General features: G+C 52.4%; 1 protein-coding gene across 1 annotated transcript; it reads left to right on the top strand.

The window, feature by feature from the left end:
* Positions 1–8963: 8963 nt before the first annotated feature.
* Positions 8964–17506, top strand: LOC147992241 (uncharacterized). The gene is made up of 3 exons (XM_087538975.1): positions 8964–9020; positions 15788–17152; positions 17255–17506. The coding sequence occupies exons 1-3, from the start codon at positions 8964–8966 to the stop codon at positions 17420–17422; spliced, it is 1590 nt and encodes a 529-aa protein (XP_087395101.1). The 3' UTR covers positions 17423–17506.
* The last annotated feature ends 540 nt before the right edge of the window (positions 17507–18046 follow it).

Below are 18046 nucleotides of genomic sequence, written 5' to 3'. Positions count from 1 at the left end.
ACGGTCTCATTTATTGCCATGCATTACACATAGTAACACCATATTTATTATGTTACGGTATATACCTATGTTATAACCATCTCTCTCTTTTATAATTGCCTGTCACATCAGTATGTTTGTAAGTCCCAAGTACATGATACTACTTATGTTACCCCCACTATGGCCAGCCTAAGATGACTTATTCACCTAGATGGAGAAAGTACTTATTTTTGCCGACGTGTCTGAAACAGACTTAATTAAGCATAATTGTACATAAATGGCTAGTCAAACACCGGCCAAAATCCACTTAAACATAACTAAACATTAAAAAAAACTCTAATAAATGCCCGCACACTGCCCTAGTAGACCGCGCCCAACAGAAGGACGGACGACATACTCATTTTAGCCGACGTGATCGAAAGAGACTTAATGAAGCATAATTGTACATAAAAGGCCAGTCAAACGCCGGTCAAAATCCACTTAAACATAACTAAACATTGAAAAACTCTAATAAACGCCCGCACTAGTAGATCGCCATGTCCTTGCCCTTGCCATTGCCGTCGCCGTCGCCGCGGATGAGGTCGATGAAGACGGGAGACGGCCCGGCCCAACCGTACGGAGATTGATAGGCCGACATGGCAACCTCCTTTGGCGTCTGTTGTGGCGTCGGCATACTGGCGAGGCGGGCGCGCTCCTCCTCCTCAAGCCGCAACGCCTCCTCGTCGCGGCGCAGCTGCTGCTCCCGAAGCATTTGCCGCTCAGCGTCGGCCCCCTCCTCCGTGATCCAATGCGCCTTCCAGCGCTCAAGGTGGGCCACCTTCTCTTCCGGCGTGGAGGCGTAGTAGCAGGGAGGCGCGCTCACCCACTCGCGGAGCTCGCCGGTTCATGAATAGGACTCCTCGGGCCAAGTGGGGGGCGGCGGTGACCGCTTCCGCGTGGGCGTTGGCTACGGTTCCGGCTCGGCTTTGGGTTCGATGAGGGCCTCGCCAGCGGCGGTGGCGGCACGAACAAGGGCGCATGGACGAAGTCCCCCCTCATGCACAAACCAAGGTGCATGCTCCGGCCCATCCCAATGGGCGTCCTCCTCGAGTCAGCTCGCCTCCAGCGCATGCTAAAGGGCCTCCTCGAGGACGCATTTTGGGTCTGGGTCGGCGCGTTGGGCCGGCGTTTTTGTCCGCGACGACCCAAACAGACATGGGCGAATGAAATGGTTTGCCCGGTTGGAGTTGCTCTAATGGAGCAATGATATGGACCTACCTACCACATGTATTATGTTAAATACTCCTATATATTTGCAAAGCACTAATCATATTATCTAACTATTATGCATTTATTTTCCAAAAATTATCATTGTCTTAAAAAACATACAACAATGTGAATATGCGATATACTCCTACAAAATAGATATCGTCAAATACTAAGGATGTTCATAGGGATACAATTCAGATCTGGAGAGTTTACGAGCCACACATGGCGCCCCTGGTCCAGACCAAAAGCATGCTTAGCAAGGCTATGGGCCTCTTGATTCGAACCTCTGCCTTCAAAAATGAAGACACAGCTATGAAATTGAGTAGCAGTAGGTCTAATCTCCTTCACAATGCTCGCGTTCATTCCTCCAGTGCTAAGGTTTATGTACTGAACCGCATTTTTATAGTTGGAAGCAATCACCATATGAGTTAATGAGAGGTCCAATGATAGGGCCATTGCTTCTCGACACACCAGAGTCTCCAATGTTGTTGGGTCGGTGACCCCGACACTCCTGATAGCTGATGATCCCATGTACATCCCGCTCTGGTCTCTGCATATAGTGCTATAGGACCCCTCGTCATTGGCTCTGTTGACAGCACCATCCACCCTGATTTTCGCATAACCATCGGGAGGCCGGATCCATCTTGTCCGATTGCTGGGAATGACTTGACCCGGACGGATCGTCTCCTTTGGTTTGCATTTCAGCCAGCTCTCGGAGGTATTTTGTGACAGACATATGCGTGGCCATTGGGCTCTGGAAGATATTTTCATGGAGGGCTTGCTGTCGCGCGAACCAGATGGTCCAAAGTGTGACCAATACCTGAGTGAACACCTCAGATGGTAGTGCTTCAATTAGAGCGAAAATCCACCTCTTGGCTTCCGGCTCCGTTGTCTCATTCAAGACCTGAAAAATCTCCGTAGGTTGCAGCGCCCAAACAGCTCTGGCAGCATGGCAGTGGAGCAATGAGTGCTGCCATGAGTCAATGGCTCCACAGAGACCACAAGTGTCCTCCGTTGCCATATTCCGATGATGAAGAAGATCGGCTGTAGGGATCGACTGCTGGGCCAATCGCCATAGTAAGATTTTGACCTTCGAAGGGACTGCAATCTTCCAGAGTTTTGTCCATTATTTCTGCTCTGCCTCTGAGTTGGATGTGTCTGCTCTGCCCTCCAGCCAAGCTTCCCGACTGTGTTTTGTAGTGACCGGCATTCTGTACGCCGAGCGAATAGAGAATATCCCGTTCTTCTCATGTATCCATGACCAGAAGTCATCTATGTGTCTGGTGCACAACGGTATGGAGAGGATAGCCGCTGCATCTACCGGCAAGAATACGTCCTGGATAGTGATCCGATCCCAGCTAGCATCCGGTAAGATCAATTCTCCCACTAGATGTGGATGGTTTGGAACTCTTCTTGTGATTGGCCGCATGTTGTGAGGTCGCGGGAGCCAATTGTGTTGCCAAATTTGTGTCGTCTGGTCATCACCAATGCGGCGAACCAGGCCCTGTGTCACGGTGTCACGCCCTTCCAGGATAGCTCTCCACACCTGCGATGGCGCCGGCCCAAGCTCAGCATGTAGAAAATCACTCGAAGGAAAATACTTAGCTCGTAGAATTCATGCACTGAGGGAGGTGGAGTCTCTCAATATTCTCCAAGCTTGCCTAGCTAGTAGGGCTAGGTTGAAGAGTTCAATGTCGCGGAAACCTAATCCACCACATGCCTTGGGTCTGGTCATGGTGCTCCAAGACACCCAGCTTGGCTTTCTTTTTCCTTCTTTACTTCCTCGTCAAAATTTGCGAATCAGCGAGTAACACCGGTACAACTTGTGCCACGGATTTGATGAGGATTTCCTTCCCTTCAGCAGACAGGATTTTCTTCATCCACCCCTTGATTTTGTTCCAAACTTTGTCTTTCAGGAACTTGAAGGCGCCATTCTTGTTGTTACCTACATCAGAGGGCATTCCTAAGTACCTAAGGATTCATTGGTGATATTCATCGGACGATACTAGCTAAAAAGCCTTTTCCAATGATATCAATTCTGCGACAAAGCCCATTTCGAAAGAAAAAAATTGTGACAAACAATCCACCTATAGTCCCCTAAAAAAATTGACCTAGTTACTAGTCAAAGCTTATCGTTAATACACCTTGTGTGTGTTGTGGTGGGGTGTGGGTGGGGGGTGGGGGACAAAATTTGTAGACGTACATATCATTTTCTACGTTCCCGGTGTAACCCACTAATCACCCCTCCACTAATTTCAAGGTGGGCTTGCGTCCTCTCTAATCTTCACTTAAGAACTGCCAGGAATCCCTGTGTAACCCCCTCAGTCTGTAAAATATGGTAGTTGCAGCAAATATTGGTGTTGGTGGGGTTGAAGTGTGATTCATGATACACGATGGCGATGATGAAGAATGAATAATAATGCAAGAATTTCTATTGACGATCAAATTTTGGAGAAATCGAACCTTGTTTGCCCTTCTACAGTAGCCTAGGCGGAGACCAAGGCGGCTGAGGGTTCCTTCCTTCCCATTAGCAAGGGTGTCGATCTGTCTCACCTGGGCGGCCTTGGGGCGTAGGAGACGAGGTGGATCACGATTTCTTAGCCGGCGGTGAGGTTTATGTCCTTGCTTTGTATAGTAGAGTTAGGTTTCTTCGAGCTAGCCGGTGAGGCGTAGACGTCGACCAGACTAAAAATAAGGTACTCCCCTTTGTGTTTCTATACGTATACTAGTAAACATGTCCGTGCGTTGCAACGGAAGAAAATAAATATATCTTCATCTTTCACGATGTCGTAGTTGAAACATGATAAGTGGTGTTGTGCAAAAGCATAAAGGTGAGACGCTTTTTTAAGTGTACTGTAACTATGTTCAATTTTTTTTGAACATAGTACAGATGCAAGTGCTCATATACACGCGCATACACTCACCCCTATGAACGCACACATACACACCCTACCCCTATGAGCATCTCCGAAAGACTGAGCCGGCATATCATCTTGAAATTTACGAAGTCACCATAGGCACCTCGTCGTCGACGGGAACGTCTCCTCTCACTAAATGCGCATCGCCGGAAATCTTGAAATAATCCAGGAATAAATACGAGCATCAGGACTTGAATGCTGGTGGGCTGAGGATACCATAGTCCCTCTAACCATCCAACCACAGATTGGTTCGCTATGTTCAATTTATTAGTAGACAACAAAAATACCTATCTAGTTGTAGGAAACATATATACTCCCGCCTTCCCAAAAGTATAAGGCGCGATTGACTTTGCACAGTCTTTGATGCACGACTTTGACCACTAATATATATCAAAGTACATGAATTGAACATGTATAAATGGCATCGTCTTATTTGTCTAGCAAAATAATTTTATTTCATATTGTGTATACAAATTTTATAGACATACAATACGTAAAAATTATAGTCAAAGTCTTGCAACAAAGACCAGAAAAGTCAACTGGCGCCTTATATTTTGGAAAAGAGGGAGTAATAGACATTTTCAAAATATCCCATAACAAAGAAAAGTGGTAATTAAGGGTGCATCATAAACATAATTTGGGGTGAGGAACGCCTCACACACGATGATCAAGGTGGTCAGGTGCATGATGGAATTTGGGGCTAGATTGTGGAAATCTAGCCCGTAGAAGAAAAGAATCCCTCACACGAAAGAGTCCAGCAGGAACCCCAAACTTCGGACAAGATGGGAGATGAAGACGACCCGCTCCCCGGGCTTGGGAGTGGGGACACATTGGTCGGGCTCTGGGGACCTATAGGCTGTGTCAGCAGGAAGGTATCCCGCCATCCTGAGCTCGTTGATAGTGGCGTCGGTGACATTGGAGGCCAGCCACCTCCCCATCAGGTCCGCATCGGCCATGGGCACGAGATGCGGAAGCTTGGAGATGGCCTAGGGCTTGGTAAGGGGGTTGGGGATGCGAGGGCTTTGGAGATTTGGGCGCTGGAGCAGAATGGGAGCGTAGGGGAGAAGATTCGTTGCCCCCTGCTCTATATAAGTTAGTAAAAAAGACGAAATGCCCCCTCCGCTGCGCCATAAAAATCGCCACGTTTCGGCTAACCATGCTGTTATGGCCGCTTTGGTGAAACACTTGACTGATGGTATCCCCTAAGATGATAGGCACGATCTTTGCTTTGATAAGACATGCGAATAAGAGGGTTACCTCGAACCACGATTCGAATAAGCAATAATTGACATATATGATGTCATGGGTGTTGATGCGTCGGAAAAGTTGTCAGTAATTGACTGCCGAACACACCTGCACTTCTAGTCTTCGAGACTAAGGGCATCTCCAGCCGTTGGCCCCCCAGGGGGCGCCTAAAATCGCCGCCTGGGGGTGAGCCGGCGCAAAAATTGGGCCTGGGGGCGAGTTGGTCCCCAGCCGCCGTCCCCGGGGCCGCCCCCAGGCACGTTTTAAAATAAAAGAAGTTCGGCTTAAACACGATAAATTTCGGCCAAACACGATAAATTTCGGCACATTTCGGCGAAGTTCGCGGATTTTCATTACATAGCACATATACATAAACTAATCTAAAGGAAAAACTGGCTGAAGTCGCCGCCGTCGCTGCCATCGTCGTCGTCGGCCTTCTCCTCCTTGACGCGGGCGCCACTGCTGGACCCCTGCCCGGCATCGCCATGGCGGACTGGTGGCGGCGCATCGTCGTCGTCGTCGTCGCTGTCGCAGATGATGACAACTCTGCCTTCGTCGCGGCCGCGTCGACGCTCCGCGAAGCGAAGCAGGGCGGCGCGCTGGCGCTCCTTCGCCTTCTCCAGGCGCTCCTTCTCCATCGCTATGGAGTCCCTACGCGCCCATTCCAGGGCCGCGTTGTCATCGTCGAGCTCCGTCGTCACCGGCGCGGCCGGCTCCTTCTTCACCGGCGCGGCCGGCTCCTTCTTCATCGGCGCGAGCCCCGGCTCCGTCTTTGGCTTGACGAAGCACGGAGGAGGAGCCGACGAGTAGGCGCGCCGGCTGCCCTCGTTGATGACGATGCCGGCGCTGCGAGTGCGCCGGCCGAGCGGCGTCTCCGCCGCGGGCTCGGCCTTGACGCCGAGCAGGGCCGGAGTGCCGGAGGAGTGCGATGAAGATCGGGAGGAGGAAGAAGAGGAGGAGGACCCGAACCTCCTTGGCGCCCATGGCCCGGTGCGTCGGTGCTGCGCCGGGGCGGCCGCCCTCGCCGGGTACGCCAACGGCGGGTCGTTGCCGCCCTCGAGGTATGTCAGCACGCCCTCGAGTGTGCGGCCGGGGACGCCCCACCACAGGTGGCGCCCCTTGCTGTTCTGCCGACCGCCGACCACCGGCGCGCCGTTGGTGGACGCCAAGCGCTGCTGCTGGCGGCGCTCGAAATACGCCGCCCAAACCGCGTGGTTGTCGGCGGCGTACTGGGGGAGGGAGAGTTGGGCGTCGGTGAGGGAGGCGCGCACGACCTCGACCTCCTCGGCGAAGTACTTCGGCTTCGCCACGGCGTCGGACAACGGGGGAATGGGCACTCCCCCGGCGCTGAGCCTCCACCCCGTCGGCCCGGCGCGCATGTCCGGCGGTGCCGGGATGTTCGCCTGGAACAGGAGCCAAGACTCCTGTTCGCGGAGCGAACGGCGGCCGAAGCCGTTGGCCGCCGCCTCGTCTCCGGGGTAGCGTTCCGCCATGACGATGGGCTCGGGAGAGGTAGAGAGATAGAGGGAGGGGCTGGGCGGCGGCGCTCAGGAGAGGTAGGGAGAGGGAGGAGCTGGGCGGGGGCGAGGGGCGGGGCTGGTGTGGGCACAGGCGAGTGCAGGCCACCGGCTATATAGCCGCGCCGCACCCGCGTGTACGCGTGCGAGGGAGGTGAGGCGTCGGCGCGTCGTCCCGTGACGCGCCGCCCGTGAGGAATCAATGGCAAGGCTGACCGGCGGCAGCCTTGCCATTGATTCCCCGCGGGAACCGAGGCCGTTGGGGGAAGACGAGGCGCCGTGTCGCTGACGCGGCGGGTCGCGCCAAAATAGTTCGCCCCGGCGCCCCCGGGCGTCCCCCAGCGCGCCGGGTTCGACCTGGGTCCGCCGGCGCTGTTTTCGGCCCAGGCCGGCGAAAATCGGGCTCTTGGGGGCGCGACTGGCCCGTTTTTTAGCGCCGGCGCGAAAAAATCGCCTGGGGAGGTCTTCCTGGGGGCGCGGCTGGAGATGCCCTAAGCAAGCCATGCACTTCGGACAAATGAAAATGTGTTTCGTTGGCACATGGTCGGTTGGCTATGTTTCCTGATTAGAAGGGTAATATCAGTCGATTGGGCCTCTGCGAGCGGACGCTTAGCCTGGGGCTTTAAACGGAACTTGCCTGCTAAGGCGAAGACCCTCACGCCGAAGACATTTATCCGAAGAAGATTGCCATCCTCGGCTTTGAAGACAAGTTCGTGGGCTACTGACGGTGTCCTGGACCGGGGGTTCCGGCCTAGCCGGACTGACAACCCGTTGATAATGAAGGACTCCAGAGGCCCCTAACCTATGGCGTGGGCATATGGGCTTCACCGAGGACTTGATGTGTACTCCAAGTATATTTATTAGGTTCGACATGTAACCCCTAGATGGCAACCGACCATGTGTAACCCTAGATACCCCCGGTGCCTATATAAGCTGGAGGTTTTAGTCCGTAGAGACACATTCATCATCATCACCATTAGCCTTAGGGTTTATTCCACAACTTACGATCTCAAGGTAGATCAACTCTATACTTTGATACATCCACAATATAAGCAAGAGTAGGACGTAGGGTTTTACCTCCTCAAGAGGGCCCGACCTTTGGTAAAAACATTATGTCCTCTATCTCTTGTTACCCGTCGATCCGATCTCACAGCTCAGGCCCCCACACCCGAGGTCTGCTAGTTTTGACAAAGACACCCGGGAAGGGAGTCGTCGTTCCCGGAGAAGGGTTGCACACCCGTGAAGGGAGTCGACGTATCCCGGGAACGCAAACTGCCCATGGTCCATAGTCTCGGACAATGGTGCATATGTTAGCGACTCGTTAATTAATCCTATACTAAGTAACCATTTATGACCGGCAAAAATAAGTTTCGACTTGCCTCATTCCCGCAACGCATGTCATGACGAGGCGAAGGAGCGAGCGTGTACCACTCCTACTCCTAAGTTCCCAATGACAAATGGTAGAGCAGTCCTTATAAAGGGGTCTCAACTCTCCTCAACTAGCAACATGGTACTAAACTTCCCACCATCTGCCATATATCTACATGGGCCTCAAGATTAACAAGGAACCATTGTTCATATGGGCCCAAAGCCCATCTATGATTCAACAGAATGTACTCCCTTCATTCACAAATACTCATTTATGTAGTCCATATTAAAATATCCAACTTAGTATTTGTGTAGGAGGGGAGTAATTCAAAACTATTGGAGATGCTCACCGGGTGCCAGCATGCAAACCACAAGTCATCACCTCGGAAGTCAGATAAGAACGGCCATATGGCTTCCATTCCAGGGGCAGCTGAACATTTTTCTTTTAGAAAAAAGAATCTGAACATTTGTCTGTTGTGAAAAGTAAATATTTGCGTCGTTTACACTAGCGTTTCACTGGGACTCTTCGGGTATAGCCATTAGCACCCTTCAAATCCCACGTACCATGCATTATTAAACCGTGCCCACTCCAACAGGCCATGGTGGACATTTAAGGAGTGCTAAGCATCCCTAGAGTTAAGCTGCGCATCAGTTACGACCACGAGCGTGCCTGGACACTCTGTATACCATGTCTAGCAATGGCGGACCAACAGTCGCCGTCAAGCTGTTCATCGACAAGGAGAATGTTAGAAGAGAGAGACAGGTTTGGTGGAATTATATTGTATTGCTTGAGCCTCATGTGTATATATATAGAAGTACATGATCATCTTGGAGTACAAGGCAAGGTAGAATAATATCCTACGTTATCCTAGCTTTCTTAATAATCACGATACTCAACATCCCCCCACAGTCACAACGGTAGCGACGCGGACGGTGAGACTGGAGAAGAATCCGAAGGCAAGCCGACGGACACCCCCCCCCCCCCCCCCCCACAGTCGTAACGGTCGACGCATCGCGGAGTCGTGGCTGGAGTGGAAACCAACGAGGTTGCTCAAGCAGGCGGTAGCCCTTTGTGCCGTTTGTCGATGTAGCCGAGGGTGGTGTAGCCGTGGTCGAGGTAGCCGCGCGTAGAATGTCGTGGTCGATGTCGAGTCGGGGAGCCGGTGTCGAGGATGTTGCCGTGGAGCCGTGGGCGCAAGAGCGCGCCGAGTTAGCATGGGCGCAGTGGTGTCGAAATAGTGGTGCGCCGGGAAGAAGACGTTGTTGACGACGCGCCGTGGCGGGTTTGCCAAGCCCGGGACACATCGTAGACGAAGGCACGCACCGGTGTTGCCAGCACCGGGCATGCTTAGACGGACGAAGACGAAGTTGACGAAGCGCCACACCAAGCTTGCCAGGCCCGGGGAAACATCGTGGACGAATGTAACACCCCGGATGTAATTTACCTAATATGTACTCCAACTCTTGCCGTTTCCGGCGCTAAGTTATTTTATTTCCTCAGGTTCGGGTTTTTGTCTCCGTGTGTTGTTGTCGTTGTCATGCATCTCATATCATGTCATCATGTGCATTGCATTTGCATACGTGTTCGTCTCATGCATCCGAACATTTTCCCCGTTGTCCGTTTTGCATTCCGGCGCTCCTATCTCCTCCGGCGGTCATTTCTACCTTCCTTTCGTGTGTGGGGGTTAAACATTTCCGGATTGGACCGAGACTTGCCAAGCGGCCTTGGTTTACTACCGGTAGACCGTCTGTCAAGTTTCGTACCATTTGGACTTCGTTTGATACTCCAACGGTTAACCGAGGGACCGAAAAGGCCTCGTGTGTGTTGCAGCTCAACACCCCTCCAATTTGGCCCAAAACCCACCAAAACTCTCTCCATCATCTAGAGCGTTCGATCACGATCGCATGGCCGAAAACCGCACCTCATTTGGACTCTCCTAGCTCCCTCTATGCCTATAAATATCACCCCCTCCGAAATTCTCGGTTCTCCTCTCCCGAAACCCTAGATCCGCTCCTCCGCGCGCCGGACATTGTCCGGACCGCGCCGGACACACCGCCGCTAGCCACTCCCGCGCCGCCACGTCACTGTTGCCGACCCGCGCGCCGTCGAGGCCCGACGGGCCCAGATCCGGCCCTCCCGGCCCGTTCCTCCGCTGCCCGGACGCCCGCGTCCCGCCGCCTCTCTTCCCCGAGGCCGGCCACCCGGAGCACCGCGCCGCCATCTCCGGTCGGCTCCGCCGCCCGGGTTGCTGCACCGGGCCGCCGCCGCCAGCCCACGCCAGCGCCGTGTCCGGCGACCGCCGTCGCCGCCCCATCCTCCTCTTGCCGGATCCGGCTCCGGTGCCCGGCCCCGCCGACCTCCTCCTCGTCCTCGAGCTCCGGCGAGCGCCAAGTCCGGTGACATCTCCGGCGACTCCGAGCTTCTCCGGCGAGCGCATCGGTTCCTGTGCACGATCTGGATCTAGATCTGGGATTTTTGCCTCGGTTGACTTTCTCCCGAAACCCTAACTATATTGCATATTTCATCGTGCCGTGACTTTTCATCCGTAGACCCGTTTTGCGTGTGTGGCATATCAAAATGTTTGCCTCAGAGAGCATATCATTTCATCGCATTGCATCATTTTCATTTGAGCTCATCTTGATGCCCGAAATGCTGTTGGAAGAGTGCTATTTGAGTTAATTGTCAGATTTGCTGCACCAAATAGCTATTTGTCATTTTTGCCATGATTAATACGTGCATGATATGCCCTGAGCTCTATATGAGTTTTGTTATATGCTTTGCCATCTTTACAGAGGTGCTATCTATGTATTTTTATGATATGTGTGGTGACTAGCACAAGCTTGTAAAGTGGTGCATTCGTTAATGCTGATTTCAGGGACTTAGCAATTTCAGCAATTTCACTAAGTCCTTGATCTGTTCTTATCAATATGCCATATGCTCATGTTGTTTCCTAGTGATCTGTGCCTCTTTTGAGGATGATCAGTAAGGATGATTTGTTAATCTTGTGGTGCTATATCCATCCATGCCTTTGTTTGCATTTATGGAGCACCCTAGCTTGAGTCAATCGAGCTCTACTTTTGCTATTTCGTGAATCTGGGCAGATCGTCTACTTGTTAGCGATTTTGCCGAGGATATTGTTGTTGATCCGTGCATGTTATGTTCTTGTTCTTGCCATGTCTAGATTATATAATGTGTATTCTTAATGGGTGTATGCTTAGATTCTCATGCCTTCCTCCTTAGTGAGTGCATCGAGCTCGTAAACATGCCTACCCGTTAACAGATTTGCATGCTCCAGTTTTTCACTAAGTCTGAGAGCTGATTATATTTTTGCCATGTTCACATGCTTGCAATTGTATTTTCTGATCCCTTTTGGCTCAAGGTCACTAAGGGACTTTTGTTAAGCTCTTTGAGTAGCTCCATGTCATGCCTTGCTTTGCCATGTTAAGTTCCTGTAGCATATAGTTTTCATGCTCCAAAGTGTGCTACCTGATCTGAAATTCCAGGCTTGTGTTAATTGCACCAAGTCTGAAACCTGTTTACCAATTGCACTTTTGCCATGCTTGTTTGAACCTATTAATAGATGAATTGGCCGTAGCTCAGTGTTCATCTTTTGTTAAGCTTTATGAGTGGATCCCTGCCATGTATTTTGTTGCCATGTTTGAGTGTTGTAGCATAATTAACTTGTTGCATTTAGATGGCTACTTGCTGTTTATCGCAGACCGGGGCCATATTTGTTTTGCTTGCCATTTCCAAACCATGCATCCGATTCCGGTGTTCTTTATATCGATTTCAACCGAAATCACCCCACCTTTCCAGTGGCACACTTGGATTCCCAAGTTGAGGCCAGGTTCATTCATTCCTTGTCAAATCTTGCATATGCACCGCATCCCGCATAGCATACCATGTTTGCATCATGTTGTTTGAGCTTTGCACGTGGTTGATTGTGTCCTTTTTGCTTGTTTGTCTTGTTTGGGTAGAGCCGGGAGACGAGTTCGCTAACGAGGAGCCCGTTGAGTTTGCTTTCGAGGATCCAGTCAACTCTGACAAATTTGCAGGCAAGATGATCATACCCTCGAAATCACTTCTATCTTTGCTTTGCTAGATGCTCGCTCTTTTGCTATGCTTATGCTATGATGCCTACCACTTGCTTATCATGCCTCCCAAATTGCCATGTCAAACCTCTAACCCACCATGTCCTAGCAAACCGTTGATTGGCTATGTTACCGCTTTGCTCAGCCCCTCTTATAGCGTTGCTAGTTGCAGGTGAAGATTGGAGATCGTTCCTTGTTGGAACATTATTTTCTTGTTGGGATATCATTATATTATCTTGTTATCTTAATGCATCTATATACTTGGTAAAGGGTGGAAGGCTCGGCCTCTTGCCTAGTGTTTTGTTTCACTCTTGCCGCCCTAGTTTCCGTCATATCGGTGTTATGTTCCCGGATTTTGCGTTCCTTACGCGGTTGGGTGATAATGGGAACCCCTTGACAGTTCGCCTTGAATAAAACTCTTCCAGCAATGCCCAACCTTGGTTTTACCATTTTCCACCTAGCCTCTTTTTCCCTTGGGTTTCCGGAGCCCAAGGGTCATCTTATTTAAACCCCCCAGGCCAGTGCTCCTCTGAGTGTTGGTCCAAACTAGAGTCCTATGCAGCGCCCCCTCGGGGAAACTCGAGGTTTGGTTTTATTTGTATGGAGAGCTCATCTGAGTGTGCCCTGAGAACGAGATATGTGCAGCTCCTATCGGGATTTGTCGGCACATTCGGGCGGTGTTGCTGGATTTGTTTTAACTTGTCGAAGTTGTCTTGTAGAACCGGGATACCGAGTCTGATCGGAATGTCTCGGGAGAAGGTATATCCTTCGTTGACCGTGAGAGCTTGTCATGGGCTAAGTTGGGACTCCCCTGCAGGGATTTGAACTTTCGAAAGCCATGCCCGCGGTTATGGGCAGATGGGAATTTGTTAATGTCCGATTGTAGATAACTTGAACCTTAACTTAATTAAAATGAATCAACTGTGTGTGTTGCCGTGATGGTATCTTCTCGGCGGAGTTCAGGAAGTGAACACGGTGTTGGAGTAATGCTTGCCGTAGTTTGTTCTCTAGTTCTTCGTTCGTGCTTTGCCTTCTCTTCTCGCTCTCTTTTGCGAACAGGTTAGCCACCATATATGCTAGTCGCTTGCTGCAGCTCCACATATTACCTTGCCTTTCCTATAATCTTAAATAGTCTTGATCGCGAGGGTGCGAGATTGCTGAGTCCCTGTGGCTCACAGATTACTTCCAAACCAGATGCAGGGCCCGATGACTCCGTTCCAGATGATGCGCTTGAGCTCAAGTGGGAGTTCGACGAAGACTCACGCCGTTACTATGTGTCTTTCCCTGATGATCAGTAGTGGTGCCCAGTTGGGGCGATCGGGACCATGTCGCATGTTGGGTTGATCTTTTATTTTGGTACCGTAGTCGGACCATGAGTGATTGGATGATTGTAATGCTATTTATGTACTTTGTGTGACGTGGTGAGTGTAAGACAACTATGTACCTTTCCCTTTATTATCTATATTACATGGGATGTTGTGAAGATTACCTTACTTGCGACATTGCTTTCAATGCGGTTATGCCTCTAAGTCGTGCTTCGACACGTAGGAGCTATAGCCGCATTGAGGGCGTTACAACGAAGGCACGCATCGGTGTTGCCAGCACCGGGCATGCATAGACGAGGACCTGCACAAGTTGTACGCCATGTCGGAGGAGTCGGAGAGGCCAGCAAAGAAGGACTCGACGACGGTTTGCGACGTCAATCAGCGCGGAGCCGACGTCGTCTGCGGTTGTCGGAGTAGACGAAGTGGTCGGGGTAGATGACGGCGAGCTGGCGACAGGCCGGTGCTGGACAAAGATGAAAGAGGTGGACGGGCGGTGGGGGCTACGTGGGTAGCGGCGGCGGCCAAAGAAGAGCGGCGGCGGCGGCCTGACGGCGGCGGCGGCGGCTAGGTTAGGAGCGCGGCGGCGGTGCTCGAAGTAGGCGAAGAACCCGACAGCATGACGAAGACCGGCGCGGACGGTGGCGTTCCCGCGCCAAGGAGGTGGCGCGACGCATACCACAGGAAGTCAACGCGCGGACGACGAAGTGGACCGTGGGCCGCCGCGCTACGGCCCGAAGGGGCGACGCAGCGGCGGCGGGTAGGTCGGGGTGACAGCGGGAAGACCTTGGGGCGGCGGCAGGGACCGCGGGCCGCGGCGCGACAGCCCGAAGGGGCGGCGCGGCGGAGGAGCGCGGGTCGGTGCAACTGCGGGGACGGCCTCTAGACGGCGGCGTGGACCGCGTGCGACGCTCGCTACGGCCCGACTGGGCGACGCAGTGGCGGCGCGAGGGTCGGTGCCGCCACGGGGACGACCTGGAGCGGACGGCCTCTGGGCGGCGGTGGACTGCGGGCCGCGGTACTACGGCCCGAAGGGGCGACGCAGCGGTGACGCGGGTCGGTGCAGCTGGAAGAAGAACCACGGGGCAGCGGCGCTGCGGCCCGACGGGGCGACGCAACGGCAGCCCATTGCTCGATCGGTAGAGGGGCGCGCTGAACTCGGGACGGTCTTCACGGGGCCTGCGGAGGCGCGCGCAACCGACGGGTCAGGTCGGTCGCACGGCGTAGATGAGGCGGATCGCGGCGGCGGGCGGGTGATCAATCCGATCGCGCGTGAGGTCGGGGACGCCGCTCGGTGGAGGCGCGGTGACGGCGGAGTCCAAGATGAAGCCGGCGGCGGCGGGCGGCAGGGCGGCTATGATTGGCCGCCACATGGCGCGAGGCCGCCGGGTCGGGGTGATGCAGGTGTCCCGGTCAGAGCAGGGCGGTGACGGCCGGGGTAGATCAACGGGCGGGCCGTCGCACGAAGGGCGGCGGTGTAGAGCCGCCACATGACGCGGGGCCGTCGGGTCGGGGCGACCGGCGGGCCGACGCAAGGACGCCGCGCGAGGCCGCCGGGCCGGGGCGACCGACGGGCAGACACGCGGACGACGCGCGAGGCCGTCGGGTCGGTGAAGAAGCCGGCCGATTGCGTCGGTGTTGGAGTAGAGGCGCACGGGATCGACGGCGGCGATGGGCGACGCAAACCGGATCACATAGACCGGAAAACCAAAAAAGAGACGCCGATCAAAACGACCGGCGAAAGAGAGAAAACCCGGATCAAAGGATCGAGGAAAAAGACTCTCTAGGGCAGACGGCCAACACGGCCGGCGGACGAATCCTAGGTACGGGCGGCGCGGTCCCCGGCGGCGGCCATGGAGGCCGACCGCCCCGGGGGCGGCGCGCGGGTGCGGAAGCGGCGGCGGCTAGGGTTTAGGATCGACTTGCAATAGATACCATGTTAGAAGGGAGAGAGAGGTTTGGTGAAATTATATTGTATTGCTTGAGCCTCATGGGTATATATATAAAAGTACATGATTATTTTGGAGTACAAGGCAAGGTAGAATAATATCCTACGCTATCCTAGCTTTCCTAATAATCACAATACTCAACAAAGAAGAAGAGGGTGCTGTTCGCGGAATCCGACAAGGACTTCGTGGACATCCTCTTCAGCTTCCTCACGCTCCCCCTCGGCACAATCGTTCGTCTCTTCAACAAGCAGTCCCAGATCGGGTGCCTCGACGAGCTGTACAGGAGCGTGGAGAGCCTCGGTGAAGAGCACTTCCAGACCAGGGATTGCAGGACAATGCTTCTTCGCCCCGTCAATGCCGCTGCGGCTCACTGCGACCGGCTCAAGGTCAAAGTGGACGCTGATCAGACAGGGATACACGTCTGCCCTTATTATTCGAGCTCAAGTTGTGGTACAGGGTACTTCAGCTCAATCCGTGATGTTAGTTGCAAGTGTGGCCGTATGATGGTATGCCTCAGGAAATGGCCTCAGAGTAGTTCTCCTGCTGCTACTGAAGACAGTACTGTGGATGGAATATTTTCCAAAGGTGGCTCCAAGTTCATGGTCACGGATGATCTCCAAGTTGCTCCTTCCTCTACAACTCTCATGTTTTCTCTGATCAACAAGCTTGGGCTTCAGGAACCACTGAATATCAAGGAGGAGGTGCTCCAACTCAATTCCAATAAGGTCTGTCTCTCTATCAGTCTAGCTTGTTTTTTGTTAATTGTTATTTTAGGTATCTATAGTGCAAATTGGAAAAGGATTCCCCTACCAATGACGGTTATATTGTATTTAATCCAGATAATTAGCTTGCTTAGGAGGACGCTGCTGTCTAAGCAACCTTTGACAGGCCTATATTTCGATGTCACTATTGCGCCAAATTTGGTGAGTTTTAATAGGCTTTCTGAGAAACTGTTAACAACACAAGCAATTGTGGCTGATCCCAAGTTCCAACCTATAAAGATAAGGCTCGTTCAGGCAAAGGATGACTCCTCGGTGTTGTATGCTGAAGTCAAGCAAGACCTGGTTGATCTTCTGTTTGGCCTCCTCTGCATTCCTATTGGGTCTGTAATGAAGACTTACGATCAATTGTCACCAGACGGATGTCTTCATAATATCTACAACAGTGTGAATGTAGCTGGTTGTGTCAATCAAGAATGCAAAAGCTTGCTTCTATCCCCAAAGCTGCCCCCTTTCTTTGGGTGCAGCAGCAACGTGCTACAAGTTGAAGAATTATATCCAAGAACGCGTCATTCTCCTTCGAATTATCTCAGCGAGCTGAATCCAAAATCCCCATACCGGGGACGTGATACTGGTTATACAAGCTATGTCAACGTAGGGTCCATCAACTTCATGGTGACCGACGACCTGCGCATCGTCGATTTCTCCCTGGCCAAGAGCCTCCAGGCCATACGTTCGGGGAAGATTCCGAACGGGGAGCTCGTGGAGAAAGAGCTAACTCTTGACAAAACCCAGGTAGGCAGTCAAGACTCAAAACTCAAGAGAACTAGTAGCTCATTCTTCTTTCTTTTTCAGTTTTGTACTATGTTCTCAACGACGGTTTGCTTGGATTTACAGGTTCTGAAGCTGCTAAGAGCTGCAATGGCTACTCGCAATGCGCTCAGCAGCGTGCTCCTGCCTCCACCAAAGTATGCCGCAACCACCCCAACTCAAACCACCGCAGCGTCAGGCCTCCAGCTGAGCAGGAGCTTGCGACTCCAGAAGCCCATCCAGCCAGGAGAGTGAATGATGACCCACCTTTGGCCGAGTTACCGTTCTATCGTGCGAAGACAGAAGAGGCAAGAAGATATTCCTGCTGAATAATCAATATAATTGTCCTTGGGAAACTTTTGCAGTTGCGTGTCTAGCTTGCTGCTAATTAGCATCATCATGTTTCAAATGAAACCATGCCTTACATGCAATTGACAAAGTCATCTATTACACACATCGGGTCAATCACGGCAAAGCAACGAGTGAACTAGATAGTTGGTGGGCGACGAGCCGGGGAATGACGTGCCGAAAGGGATGGAGTGGTATTCGCAGCGTATTGTCAAGTTTAACCTCTTTAGGTGCCATTTACCTAAACGAGAAACTACTCGTGATCATAGAATAACACATCATCGATTTAGAGCACTGACTGGCCAGATCCCAAACTTACTCAGGCGTCAGGGGGTCAGGCCTTAGGGAACCATGCCTTCCATGCAGTTTACCAAAATTGCAACATCAACGAGTAGACTGAACTATGTAATGGGTGGGCAACCAACGGGGGAATGACGTGCCAAAAGGGGTTGAGTGGTATTCGCAGCGTATAGTCAAGTTTCTGCTGAACCTCTTTAGGTGCCATTTACCGAAACGAGAAACTACTCATGA

Source organism: Triticum urartu, chromosome 1A (genome assembly GCF_056163025.1).
Source record: "Triticum urartu cultivar PI428250 chromosome 1A, HENAU_Tu73, whole genome shotgun sequence".
Lineage (NCBI taxonomy): Eukaryota > Viridiplantae > Streptophyta > Magnoliopsida > Poales > Poaceae > Triticum > Triticum urartu.
This window is presented reverse-complemented; position numbering and strand designations above follow the sequence as displayed.

Coding starts and splice junctions, on each gene's coding strand:
- LOC147992241 (XM_087538975.1), top strand. CDS start 8,964: ATGTCTAGCAATGGCGGACCAACAGTCGCCGTCAAGCTGTTCATCGAC. Junction 9,021..15,787: donor TGTTCATCGACAAGGAGAAT/GTTAGAAGAGAG, acceptor TCAACAAAGAAG/AAGAGGGTGCTGTTCGCGGA. Junction 17,153..17,254: donor TAACTCTTGACAAAACCCAG/GTAGGCAGTCAA, acceptor TTGGATTTACAG/GTTCTGAAGCTGCTAAGAGC.